This window comes from Podarcis liolepis (genome assembly GCF_965112155.1).
Source record: "Podarcis liolepis genome assembly, chromosome: 1".
Taxonomy (NCBI): Eukaryota; Metazoa; Chordata; class Lepidosauria; order Squamata; family Lacertidae; genus Podarcis; species Podarcis liolepis.
Genome location: NC_139554.1, coordinates 124,311,583 through 124,325,902, shown reverse-complemented (window position 1 = coordinate 124,325,902; position 14,320 = coordinate 124,311,583). Strand labels below are relative to the sequence as shown.

At 43.0% G+C, this 14,320-nt stretch overlaps 1 protein-coding gene across 7 annotated transcripts in view; it reads right to left on the bottom strand.

Moving 5' to 3' along the window:
• Positions 1-14,320, bottom strand: part of TMEM237 (transmembrane protein 237) — a 30,441-nt gene that overhangs the window by 3,710 nt on the left and 12,411 nt on the right. For 5 of the 7 annotated variants that reach the window (XM_083469831.1, XM_083469828.1, XM_083469832.1 and 2 more), the window contains 7 exons: positions 14,125-14,218; positions 13,215-13,378; positions 10,351-10,474; positions 9,215-9,406; positions 8,253-8,326; positions 7,707-7,800; positions 5,929-6,050 (listed from right to left, as the gene is read on the bottom strand). In XM_083469831.1, coding sequence (XP_083325957.1) covers positions 5,929-6,050; positions 7,707-7,800; positions 8,253-8,326; positions 9,215-9,406; positions 10,351-10,474; positions 13,215-13,378; positions 14,125-14,218 — 864 coding nt within the window. Of the gene's footprint in view, positions 1-5,928; positions 6,051-7,697; positions 7,801-8,252; positions 8,327-9,214; positions 9,407-10,350; positions 10,475-13,214; positions 13,379-14,124; positions 14,219-14,320 lie in introns of all 7 variants that reach the window. The other 2 variants (XR_014518116.1, XR_014518117.1) reach the window with 2 other exon arrangements.

The following is a 14,320-nucleotide window of genomic DNA, read 5'->3' as shown; positions in this document are numbered from 1 at the left end:
TCCTACGCAACTGCCGAGACAACAACTTAATTCCCACATGCTTCCAACTTAAATTCCACTCTAAAACCCCAGCTACCGAAAGGATCCTGAAACGAACTGAACTATCCCTAATCAGAAACGAAATACATAAGAAAAGATACCTACTAAACCAAACCAACAAAGATCTGCTCACTCTTCACCTCAAACTCTGTAACAAAATCCACCCTGCACTCTGGGACAAATGCAAACAACTAGCCGTCTGGAGAGCTGAAACTGAGACCTCACATAAGACAGACAGACACACCAACAAACTCCACAAACTAGAGAAACGCCAGAAGCCCAGCCACCCTCCACAACAACCCATGAAACAAACAGTAAATAACATATCAGACAGGATCCTCACCTCAACTGAAACCAAAGTACTCTCCAAAGGTTTCAACTTTGCAGTCGCCCCGAGACGCATCCCCACGGAAAACATCATATGCGAAGTCGAAGCTAGCCTAACCAAAATCAACCCAGATGAAGCCAATAAAATCAGACTTGAAGTCACCAACATCCTCTGCTCCAGCAAACCACCCAGAAGCAATTTACACAAAGAAGAACAGAAAGCACTCACCAACCTGAGGAAAGACAACAACATAATCATTCTCCCAGCAGACAAAGGTAATGCCACTGTTGTGATGAACACATCGGACTACCAAGCAAAACTATCAAATCTACTCCAAGACCCTACCTACCAACCTATAAAAACAGATCCCACCACCTATCTGGAAAAAACCACCAAATCCAAAATAAAAGCCTCTCCTATCAGTGAAGAAATCCAGCTAAGAATCATCCCCAGAGAAAAATCATCCAGATGCCCCAAACTCTACGGTCTCCCCAAGATACACAAAGAAGGAACACCACTCAGACCAATAGTCAGCTCCATAGGCTCACCTCTACAAAATCTCGCTAAATTTCTCGCTAAGCAACTTCAACCCTATGCAGAATCCATCGCTTCACACGTTACTAACTCCTTCCAGTTCATAGAAACAATAAAGAAGCAAAACCTACATCCCGATGACCTACTTGTGAGCTTCGATGTTGTATCTCTCTTCACACAAGTGCCCATTAATGAAGCCTTGACAGCCATTCAAAACAAATACAATCCCCCCGAATACATCCTGGACCTGACCAACCACTGCCTAACCAACACGTACTTCATCCACAATGGACAAAGATACAAACAGATAGAAGGAGCACCTATGGGATCACCCCTCTCACCGGTCATCGCAAATTTGTACATGGAACACTTTGAAACCAATGCTTTAGACAAGTCAGAACACAAACCCAAACTTTGGCTCAGATATGTTGACGACACCTTTGTAATTTGGCCACACGGGAAAGAAAAACTAGATAGCTTCCTCACACATCTCAACAGCCTACACCCCAAAATACAATTCACTATGGAAATAGAAGCCAACAACCAACTTCCCTTCCTTGACGTCCTAATCTACAAAAAACCTGATGGCTCCCTAGGACACACTATCTACCGGAAAAAAACACACACCAACCGCTACTTACATGCACAATCACACCACCACCCTGCACAAATAAACTCCGTAGCCAAGACTCTCATCTCCAGAACCAAACGCCTGGCTGACAAAGACCACTTGACAACTGAGTTACAGAATCTCTCAAATGTGTTAATCGCCAATGGATACCAGCAAAACAAGGTTACGAAGCTAATCCAAAAAGAAACACCCCCCAAAAACCAAGACACAGAAGAAAACAATGGCATGGCCCTCCTTCCTTATATCAAGGGCACTACAGATAAAATTAGCAAAATCCTCCATAAACACAATATCAAAACAGCCTTTTGCACCAACCAAAAAATAGCCAATATCCTCAGAAACCCCAAAGATAAAATCCAGTTGGAAAACCAAGGGGTCTATGAAATACCCTGCAAAGTCTGCCCAGCCACGTACATTGGACAAACAAACAGACGAATAAATGCACGTATCGCAGAACACAAGAATGCTGTCAAAAAAGAAGAAAAAACTTCCTCTCTTTTCCAACACATGAAAGAAACAGGACACGAAATTAATTTTGCAGATTCCAAATTGCTCTTTAACATGGAACATCACCACAAGAGAATAATCATGGAAGCCATCGAGATAGAGAAACACCCTCACAACATGAACAAGCGTGACGACACGTCCCGCCTGCCAGACATCTGGAAATTAGCCCTCCCCACAAAAACCGACACCAGAACCAGAGGCACACAGAACGCCATCACCAATCAACCACACCAGACCCAAACCCAGACCCTCTCCACAGATAAATTACAGACACCATCCAGTAGCCAAACCATAGTGGCACCTCCGGATGCTGCACCCCCCTGCAATCCCTACACAGATCTGGCTGGCACAGGGCACAAAACCACAGCTCGCCCCTATACACGAAGCCAAGCCAGAGCACAACTAAGTGCAGTACAGCCATCTTCTCAGAAAAACTCTTCACAAGCTCAAGAGGTCAAGACACGAAAGCTTTAGCAACTAATCCACACTTAATGACCCACCTAAGTGGTACTCAGAATATCACTCAAGAAATCACTCAAGATATCCCTCAAGTAATTAAGGAACAAAAGAAGAAAAGGCACACTAACCTGGGAACTTCCTCTCTGCCCAGAACGTTGGAGGCTATACACCACACCCCCTCAACAGTATTTATAGGAACTCAAACACTGAGATCCTGCTCTGTTCCAGTAACAAGAAGCCGAAAGCACCAGCCTGAAGATGACGAGTGAGACCTCGTCGAAACGTCGCCTAGACACCCCAACTCTTACACGGGAAGACACCCGAAGACACCAAAACCTGCATATATATATATATATATATATATATATATATATATATATATATGTGTGTGTGTGTGTGTGTGTGTGTGTGTGTGTTTTAACATATCATTTTCAACAGTAATTAAACATACTTTTACATCTTATTCAAATTTTTGACTTCCATCAATCCTGTCTGAAAATTTTCTAATCTAATCTAATCTAATCTAATCTAATCTCTCAGTATGCATTTCTTATCTTCCCTATTACATTTCAAACTCATAACCAATATCTCTATCTTCTTCTACTTTGTAATACTTTGTATATTTCTCCTTACAAAACTTCTTGTAGTCCTACTAGCGTAATTTGTTGATTACAGTTGCTCTTCAAATAATTCATATACTTCTTCCAATCTTCTGTAAATCTCTGGTCCCGCAGGTTTCGAATCCTTCCTGTCATTTTGTCCAATTCTGCATAGTCCATTAATTTCGTCTGCCGTTCCTCCTTCATCGGGATTTCTTCTTGTTTCCATTTCTGGGCTAACAATACTCTTGCCGCAGTCTTAGCATTTGCTCTAAATCTCTAGCCTACAGGCCTAACTAATTAGGGCCAGCAAAGGTCATTGTGGTTTTTACCCCAAACCCGACTGACCCACCCCACACCGTGACATCGGGTATGGGGCAGGTAACTAAACAGATGCAACGTGATAAACAGGAGCTTAAAGTGTGCTTCTGATTGATCACTGGCACGAGGGCTCACAACAGCGATCAGATGATCGGCACCAACAGCAACCCCCTTTTGAAGCTGCCCATTTGTAGGCATGGTTTGGATTCAAACCACCTGCAAACAGATTTGAATCCAAGCTGTGCCTGCAAATGGATGAAGTGAGGATTGCTGTCAGCACCGATCCATGCTGTCTTTTGAAGTTGGATTCTAAAGTTAAAAATCTGTCTAAAATGTATAATTTATTGTTGGAGTGGCATACAAAGGATGAACAAGTTAAATCAGTGATGATAGATTGGGCAAGAGATGTAGGACACAACATAATGTTTGAGGATTGGGAAAGATTGTGGAAGAAAGGGGTTAAGTTCACTGCATGTACAATGTTAAAGGAAAACATAATGAAAGTGATGTATAGATGGTATCTGACCCCTGTTAAATTAGCAAAGATTTATCTAACCTGTGATAATCTAAGCTGGAAATGTAAAGAAAAAGAAGGTACCTTCTATCATATGTGGTGGACCTGCCCCGAGGTGAAAGACTTCTGGGAGAAGATTTATAATGAATTGAAAAAAAATGTTGAAATATACATTTATTAAGAAACCAGAGGCCTTTCTTCTTGGAATAACAGGTTTAGAATTGCCCAAGAAAGATGTCAAATTATTTTTGTATGCCACATCTGCTGCTCGAATTTTATTAGCTAAGAATTGGAAAACACAAGAAATACCAACAGTGGAAGATTGGCAGATGAAGATGATGGACTTTTCGGAACTAGCCGACCTGACTGGAAGAGTCCGTGATCAGAAGGAGGAGGATTACCAGGAAGAATGGATGAAATTTAAAGATTATTTAGTTAAATATGTTAAGTTAAATTAATTGGAAAAGCTTGCAAATACCAGATAGGCTTAGGATTTAAATATGTAACATGATAAATTAATATGTTGAAATTTAGATTGGGAAAGAAATAAAGATGTTAAGTGACTAAGTTAATTTTATGAGAATATAGGTTTTGGAAAACCGTTAAAGAGTTTGGGTGTAATCCTTGACGCCTCCCTTTCCATGGAGGCGCAAGTTACAGCAACAGCCAAGGCGACATTTTTCCACCTTCGCCGCATCAAGCAATTGGTCCCCTACCTTTCCCGCCCCGACCTGGCCACAGTGATCCATGCGACGGTCATCTCCAGGCTTGACTATTGTAATTCGCTCTACGTGGGGCTGCCCTTGAAGCTGTCCCAGAAACTCCAGCGGGTACAGAATGCTGCGGCGAGGCTCCTCACGGGGTCTCTGCCATAGGAGCATATTCACCCAGTGCTTTTTAAGCTGCACTGGCTCCCGGTGGAGTACAGGGTCAGATTAAAGGTGCTGCTTTTGACCTTTAAAGCCCTTCACGGCCTAGGACCCTCGTACCTATGGAAACGCCTCTCCTGGTATGCCCCACGGAGAGCCTCAAGGTCCATAAATAACAACACCCTAGTGGTCCCAGGCCCTAAGGAAGTTAGATTGGCTTCAACCAGAGCCAGGGCCTTTTCAACTCCGGCTCCGACCTGGTGGAACGCTCTGCCTCATGAGACCAGGGCTGTGCAGGATCTGATTTCTTTCCGCAGGGCCTGTAAGACAGAGTTGTTCTGCCTGGCCTTTGGCTTGGAGCCCATTTGATTCCCTCCCTCCCTCTTTCTTTTTTCTTTTCCTTCTCCTCCTGCGATGAGGCTACATTTTAATATTTTAATGTTCCATTATTTTAATGTTGTATTTTATTTTTGTTTTTAAGTTGTAATCATTCAACTTGTTTTTATTATTGCTTGTAAGCCGCTCTGAGCCCGGCCTTGGCTGGGGAGGGCGGGGTATAAATAAAAAAAATATTATTATTATTAAAATTATATACACTGAAATTCAACCAAGGGGATACGAGGAAGTCGCTTAACAGTGTTAATAAGATTAGTTTGAATAAGGCTAGGATTTATGTTTGTTTGTTTGTTTATTTGTTTGTGTGTTTAAAAATTTGTGGAAAACTAATAAAAATTTGTGGGGGGTGGAATGAAGTTGCCACCTGATGTAAAGTAACTGACCAATACCTCAACTGAAATGGCCTGGAGGGATGTCAAGATCAGGACCCCTGATCTAATATGGTAATCTCAATGTGGTACTATACAACGTTCCAGCTGTTTCTTTTCCAACCACCCTGCTCCCTCTTCTTTCCCCCAAACTATCACAATATTCTTTCCATTTCCCCTGTGTTCTGCTACCTCCAAACTGCAGTTGTTCCTTTCCTTGGAGCTTGCAGTCTACAATACTACCCTGAAATTCCCTGGATCTTAAACAGGTCTCGGAAAGAAAGGGCAATTTGCCCAAGAAGAAATCTACGGTGGAGATTTTGCACAGTTTATGAATCGCAATGGAGCATCCCTGTCTTTTACCTTCACTGTGATCTAACTGGGGCCGGTAGGATAAGAACAGCCAGGAGATCCCAACGAGAAGAGCTATCACAAGATTCACCACAATCCAGGGCTGAAGAATTTGTTCCTCTGCACCCGAGGTCCTGGGGGGGAGGGGGGAGAGACAAGTACTTATGGCGAAACTACATTTGACAGCATCGGTTCTGCTTGCTTAAATGTAATGTGGAAATGCCCTTTGAGCAAAAAGGTGAGTTATAAATCTACAGAAATCAAATTGGTTTGCATTCTATCTTTAAAGCACCTACTTACCTATCTAGTGACAGGTACAATATAAATTAGGTGAAGTGTTAAATGCTACGAAATAGGTGTTGCTCAGAGACAAATTAGACATAGAATCATAGAGTTGGAAGAGACCACAAGGGCCATCAAGTCCAACCCCCTGCCAAGCAGGAAACACCATCAGAGCACATGAAGGCAGCAGTTCCATGAACAAAGAAAGGAGGGTGAGGGGGTACAATGGCGACTGGAAAAGGGGACCCCCTATGCCCACTACATTTCTCCTTGCAGCCCCTTTCCCCAAGCCTTTTTATCCACTGAGGTCACTTCCAGTATCCTGGAGCTCAGCTGAGGAGTGCTCAGCAAGAGAAGTTCGCAAACGGAAGCTGTGGATAACAGAAGGGCTCTGCATTCCTCAACCACATTTTTCTGCTAAAATTGGATCCCGCCTCCCACTTTCTCCTACAGTAAGCTCAAAACTTATGTGAATTATTATTATTATTATTATTATTATTATTATTATTATTATTATTATCCCCCACCCATCGGGCTGGGTTGCCCCAGCCACTCTGGGTGGCTTCCAACACAATTTGATTAAATGTGTGTACTGCCGTTCGTCTGAAGATCAGAGGACAATTCACAACATAAAAACTTGTGCACATTCAGCTTTACACATGTGACAAGGAGGGCAGAGTTCTGGGGGAATGACTTTAGCAATCCTACCCGCCACTGAATCCTGAATGTTACCCCCCACGTAAGTTGCGGGCTTACTGTATTACATATGGAACTAATTCTATCATGTCTAGTCTGCCTTGCTGATGGCTTGGCTTTATAAGAACGCAATCTTCTAGTACTTCGGCAATCCATCTCTAGGCCACTATGGTTCACTGGCCAAAATTAATTAGGAAACATTTACTATGAGGAAACGCTGGCCACCATGTTGGCGTTAATACTGTACTAAAAGTCCTTGTTAATAGTCACATGTTTCTGGCAGTCTAGAAGAGGGTTGCAAGATCTACTCACTGACCCCTTGCTACAACCTGGAATACTGCTGCTACATCAACTTTTGTCTTGGTGTTAGACAGAGATTTAAACTGGTTCCAATTTAGAATTATATTATCACAAGCTTATCTATCACCTGATTATTAACCATAATTTGGGTTTCGACAGGGGGTAAACCGCTGGCATCTTACACAAGAATATTTCTTAGAAATCTAGAGGACCGACATCTGCACAAACCCTTCAGGGTATACAAACTATCAAACTTTCATGTGTTTCAATAAATGAGCAAACAGAGTCACAGAAGCAACATTATGGGGGGGATTCAACAATTAACTACCAGATTCACAACTTTTGGTGCAGCAATGCTTTGTCTAACACCTTCACTTCCTAGTAAAATAACCAGCAGAGCAAATCAACTGATTGTGTATTATATCACACACCATATTATGAAGATTTTTGTGCTGCTCAATACAAAAGTCAAAGTAGTTGATCTTTTAGAAGAAAAAACCCACAATTCCTACCAGAGGCTACCATTCTCCGAAGGTGGTGTGTACAGGTGAATTCTGTCACTCGTCATTTGCTGGCTCAGAGACAAGATGAGAGCAGCAAAGTACACTGAGAAAAATGAATGAAATGAGTAACATTTGCTGTTTTTTCAAAGCCATATTATTATGAAATACACCACTGTCTTCAAAGTCCTTCATTTATTATGTAGGTCTCCCTTTTCAGCACCACAAAAAGCAGTCATGTTTCCTGTCTGCTATCCACCCACCAAGGTCACACACACACACACACACACACACACACACACACACACACACAGACACTGCATCCAGATCAAGGAAATGCAATGTTTCAAGAGCAATTCACCACCCTAATTTACTGACTTTTATAGAAAACACAACAGTATTTCTCTCTCTCATATATCTCACTTTTCTATGGAAATCTACTCAAATATTTCAAAACAAAGGACATGAAGGAAATCCTGCTTAAAGGCAGTAATAAAGTTGTAACAAAGACACATACCACTAGTAGTTTTGCAAGGCAAACGCTGACGTCTTACTTACTGAAAGAGGCAATTGCTGCTGGGTCCAAGGTAAGGAAGCCTCGTACAGCTACTGATGCTTTAGCCAAGTCAATCCTGGATATGAAATGGGTTTGTTTAAAACTAGCGCAACGTGACATCAAGCGATTCACTGCAATGTATTTTACTCTGATGTGCAGCAATCTAGTCCCCAAGGAAGCCAAAGACAAAACTCCATTGATTTAAAAGGAACTGGGTTGCACCCTTAAGTCCCAATCCTAGGGGCTGTTGTTCCAGTAAACAAGTGGCATACCGTATTTTTTCGCTGTATAGGACACACTTTTTCCCCTCCAAAAATGAAGGGGAAATGTGTGTGCATCCTATGGAGTGAATGCAGGCTCCTTGGCTTCAGTGATAGCAACGCGAAGGCTCCGAAGCGCAGAGGGAGCGTTCCCTCCGTGCTCCAAAGGCTTCGCGTTGCTTTCACTGAAGCCTGGAGAGCGAGAGGGGTTGGTGCGCACCGACCCCTCTCGCTCTCCAGGCTTCAGGGATAGCCGCCTGAAGCCTTTGGAGCGCAGTGCGAGTTCCCGCTGTGCTCCAAAGGCTTCAGGGATAGCTAGAGGCTTCGGGTTCCTTTTGGTGAAGCCGGGAGAGCAAGACTCTCCCGGCTTCAGCAGAGAGGGAGAGCTGCGCAACGCCCCTTCAGCCAAGCGGGAGGAGAAATGGAAGGAGCTCCATTTCTCCTGCCGCTTCGCTGAAGGGGTGCTGAGCAGAGAGGTGGAGATTTTTTTTTCTTGTTTCCCCCTCTAAAACAAGGTGCATCCTATGGTCGGGTGCGTCCTATAGAGCAAAAAATATGGTAATTGCTACCTCATCAGTGCATAGTCATACTCTAGCCAGAAGTTAGGCTATCACTATCCAGACAGGGGTGCCGCCAGGCCACCAGCTAAAGGTGATGGTGGGCAAGAATTGCTGCAAGGGTAGAGAAATGCATGAAAATTGTACCTGTCAAAAGCTGAAACTGTGCTAATTGTGAGCAGAAGGTAAAGGAGACACTGAGCAGGATAAGCCAACGTCTTGTATTGCTGCAGCAAGTTGGAGACAGTCGACAGCTGGTTTCCTGCCAGAACATAAATCACTATGATGTTCCAGACAGCATAGCCAGCAAGGAAGCCGTGAGTAAATAGTCCAATCACCCTAGATGAATGAAATCATAATAAAATAAAAGTTTAAGCCCACACAAATCCCAAGAGTTATAACAGTTAGGGTCTAACAGCTTTGAAAAGGGTGAAATTGCCTTTTATTACTTCACTTTCTAAAGTACAGTGGTACCTCAGGTTACATACGCTTCAGGTTACATACGCTGCAGGTTACATACGCTTCATGTTACAGACTCCGCTAACCCAGAAATAGTGCTTCAGGTTAAGAACTTTGCTTCAGGATGAGAACAGAAATCGTGCTCCGGCGGCATGGCGGCAGCAGGAGGCCCCATTAGCTAAAGTGGTGCTTCAGGTTAAGAACAGTTTCAGGTTAAATACGGACCTCCGGAACAAATTAAGTACTTAACCTGAGGTACCACTGTATGTATCTTTTCTCAACTTGGTTTAACAATGCAGTCAACCACAAAAAAACACCAGCTTTTGCTCCTAAGTTTTAAGTTTCTTAATATATTTTTATAGCAACAACCCAAAATAAAAGTTTGTAGTTAATCATCATCAAGTGTGACAATTGGTCCAGTTGGAATAACAAGGAATAATTTATTGGTAGAGACCAGTACTGCTTAATGCTCCTACAGTTCACTGAAGGAATTCACATGAAGTGTACAAATGAACTGTTGTGTATAGCTGGACCCACTGCGCAGAATACCCATCTCTATTTCGCTGTTTGTATACTTAGCACTCATGTTGCCTCAAGCATGAATCATTCTCTGTTTGATACACCATTGAAAAAATCCCCTACTTTGGGAAATTCTCTGAAGTCACATTAGTTGCTGTTACCTTGTATATATTGTATGCCACTTGACTCTGAATGAAGATACAATTTAGTAGCTATATAAAGTGTTGTAATCAAATTATTAGCCTGTCGTGTTGCTTTTAGGTCGCAATACTTTAAACAGCAGCCAAGTGAGACAAATCTCATACCTAAAACCACGATGGACGGAGAGTGCCACATCCTTGGTTGTCCAAGAAGCCTTCATCTCCATGAATACATCAAAGTTTTCAGTGGTTTTAATTAAATCTTTGCGGTCAGCTGCCTGGAAACGCCCTTTGGGGAGAAAGTGAAGTTTAAGTAATTGTAAAGGTAATCAGTGCTAGTGCTACATTTATTCACCAATTCACAGTAGCGTTTTTTGGAACGAGACTCTGCACTGGAACAGCCTTAACTTCATTCCTTACTATACCAAGGTGTAATCTTTTGCTCACTTAAGGTAAAGGTAAAGGGACCACTGACCATTGTCGTGACCGACTCTGGGGTTGCGGCGCTCATCTCACTTTACTGGCCGAGGGAGCCGGCGTACAGCTTCCGGGTCATGTGGCCAGCATGGCTAAGCCGCTTCTGGCGAACCAGAACAGTGCCTTCTGATCGGCAAGCCCAAGGCTCTGTGCTTTAACCCACAGTGCCACCCACGTCCCTTTGCTCACTTACTTCAATGTAAATCCATTGCACTAATTAAACACACATAGGGTGGCAGTGAAAGGCTTTTTAAACCTTTTATGTTTTGTTTACAGTGGTACCTCAGGTTACAGATGCTTCAGGTTACAGACGCTTCAGGTTACAGACGCTTCGGGTTACAGACTCCGCTAATCCAGAAATAGTACCTCAGGTTAAGAACTTTGCTTCAGGATGAGAACAGAAATTGTGCTCTGGCGGCGCGGCAGCAGCAGGAAGCCCCATTAGCTAAAGTGGTACCTCAGGTTAAGAACAGTTTCAGGTTAAGAACGGACCTCCAGAACGAATTAAGTTCTTAACCCGAGGTACCACTGTATTCCTGTTTTTCCCCATCAACAATAACCAAGTAAAAAGGGTTTGCCTGTCAGTCTTTTGTTTCTGCTGGGTTGTAGCCAATGGTTTCGTTCCAAGAAAGGAAGGGGTTATCTGTTATTTGCAGAACAGTCTTTGATCTAGTGGAGATCCTTGCTAATGGAAAGAGGAGGGAAAGCCCTTCTTGCATGTTCCTACTGCAGCAATCCATGCCACTTCTCACACTGAAGGGACCCAGAACACTCTGGAGTATATTTTCAAGGTGCACAGGAGGAAAAATTGTGAAAACCAATTCTCATCTCCTCTTCTGGATCAAAGAGTGGATTCGACCTGCTTAAAAAGGTAAAGGTGGACACGGGTGGCGCTGTGGGTTAAACCACAGAGCCTAGGACTTGGCGATCAGAAGGTTGGCCGTTCGAATCCCTGCGATGGGGTGAGCTCCTGTTGCCCAGTCCCTGCTCCTGCCCACCTAGCAGTTCGAAAGCACGTCAAAGTGCAAGTAGATAAATAGGTACCGCTCTGGCGGGAAGGTAAACGGCATTTCCGTGCGCTGCTCTGGTTCGCCAGAAGCAGCTTAGACATGCTGGCCACATGACCCGGAAGCTGTACACTGGCTCCCTCGGCCAATAAAGCGAGATGAGCACCGCAACCCCAGAGTCGGTCACGACTGGACCTAATGGTCAGGGGTCCCTTTACCTTTACCTAAAGGACGCCTGACAGTTAAGTCCAGTTGTGAACGACTCTGGGGTTGCAGTGCTCATCTTGCTTTACTGGCCGAGAGAGCCGACATTTGTCCGCAGACTGTTTTTCTGGGTCATGTGGCCAGCATGACTAAGCCGCTTCTGGCGAACCAGAACAGTGCAAGGAAATGCCGTTTACCTTCCCGCCGGAGTGGTACCTATTTATCTACTTGCACTTTGACGTGCTTTCAAACTGCTAGGTTGGCAGGAGCAGGGACTGAGCAACGGGAGCTCACCCTGTCGTGGGGATTTGAACCACCAACCTTCCGATCGGCAAGCCCTAGGCTCTGTGGTTTAGACCACAGCGCCACCTGCGTCGACCTGCTTACAGTAATCTAATTAAATGGCTTCAGTAGCCATGGGTTATTCAAATTTTACAAACAAACTCTACTCAAGTTCAAAATGAGCCAAGTTCGTATCATAGATTACAAAGCTGTTTTATTAAACTAGCCAGGATCCCTGGTTAAGCCAAGAATTGTGGAAACAGAAAGGAATTGTGGCAGCTCTCCTCCTTCCAGCTGTGCAGGAGGAGGAAGGGTATGTGAACCCAGCACCCTACTTGGGATTATTGAGTCTCGCTCATTTACCGGTAGTTTCGCTTTATTGCAAAGAGTTTGAGGGGAACCAGCCTGAACTGCTTGCTTCTGAAGTACTTAACTGAAAGCCACATTCAGATGATCACATTTCAGCTTAATAAGCCAAGATTTGATCCAGCTTTTTCGTGAACACACATTACCCCTTCCCTCCTCCCTTCATGTGAGGAACAAACCAGGAAATTTTCCATTGGCCATAGTTTCCGATTTTGTCGGAACCAAGAACATGCCAGGACATTAAGCCAACTTCAGACTATGCATGGATATCCTTTCGCAAAATATTTAACCGCAGTGTCCTATAGAGGAATCTATAGCTAATGGAAGATTTCCTGGTTGGTTTGCTTGCTCTGCCAAAATTCTTGTTAATATCTCTGCTTATTAAGCCAAGATTTGATCACCCAAACATGGCCTAAGAGTGTGATCTCTCCTGCAATGAAAATGATCTAAAATTCATCATAAAAACCTATCTTCAGCAAAAGCATGCATTAGAAAGCATATCTTCTGATTTAAAAACAACTGTGTGTTATTGAAATACTAAGACTTCCTTTTTTTGTATTAAGATTTTTATTAAAGTTTTTTCATATTACAGTAAGATATAAAAAAAGGAAGTAAATAAAAAAGTTTTAATGTAAATTTAAGAAGTAAAATGTTAATTAAAAAATTAATTAAAAAAAACTATGTAAGACTTACGATTTTTTTCAACGAACACCTTGCTGATAGGCTGGCTAACACCAACTGGAACAGAAAACACAGAAAAAACGGGATGCTGCTCTGAGCTTTTTACTTGCTCATCTTCAATTATATCTTCTTCCTCCACACCCAATTCATTGGCACTTTCTGCATGTCGAGTTTTCCTATAATTAAAAAGAAGAGAAAGAAAATATGACAGTTCTCCTTTTAGGCTAGTGACTATGGCAGGAATCCTAAACTCATTTATCCGGGAGTAAGCCACATTGAATTCAATGGGGTATGTATAGGATTCCCCTGCAAGGTCATATCAACATCACATGTTTATTGATATTATTATCAACCATCATGGGATCTATGATCTGCACGGAAGGCTGTGTTAGTGGTGCCACCTGGGCCCCATTGGGAGGAAATGTGGGGCAGAAATTTAATAAGCAACTATAATAGTATTTGAAGTGACGTAATCAGCATCAGGCTAGCATCTGAACTGAAGCACTGGCCCTTTGACATCTCTGATCGGAAGCTTTTGGTGTCCAGTGTATCATCATCATCATCATTTCTTAAATTTTTACACCGCCCTATACCCACAGGTATCTCAGGGAACAATATAAAAACACAAAATACATAATAAAACAAGAACAAACCCAAAATTCCCGAGTGTAGTGGTGATCTGCTACGTTAGCAAACAGAAAATACCAACTTTCCTTATTTCAGCTTGTCCATTTTTCTCTACAGGTAAGACTTGTTCTGTGTTATTTGTGCCATTATCAGTTGATGGCGAAGGGCTATCTAATTCTCAGCTTAGTCAGTTCCTTGCAATTGCATGATCTGTTTTATGTTTTGCTAGGCCTTAGTCTAAAGGGGTTGTTCAGCAGCGGAGGGGTAGAAAGTAAGTCGGACTGGAAGCTCTCACTTTACTCTTTTCCGTTGTTTACGAGTCACTGTTTCTTCAGCCGGTGGAGGGTCCACGCCGTTTCCGTTCTGTTCCATGAAAGATGTCTCGGATTCTGAAGATTTAAAACAAAAAAACACCACAATCTGTATTGCAGGCCTCCATAACTTGATGCCCAGAGAAGGGCGAGACAAGAGTATTTAAAGCATCACAAACA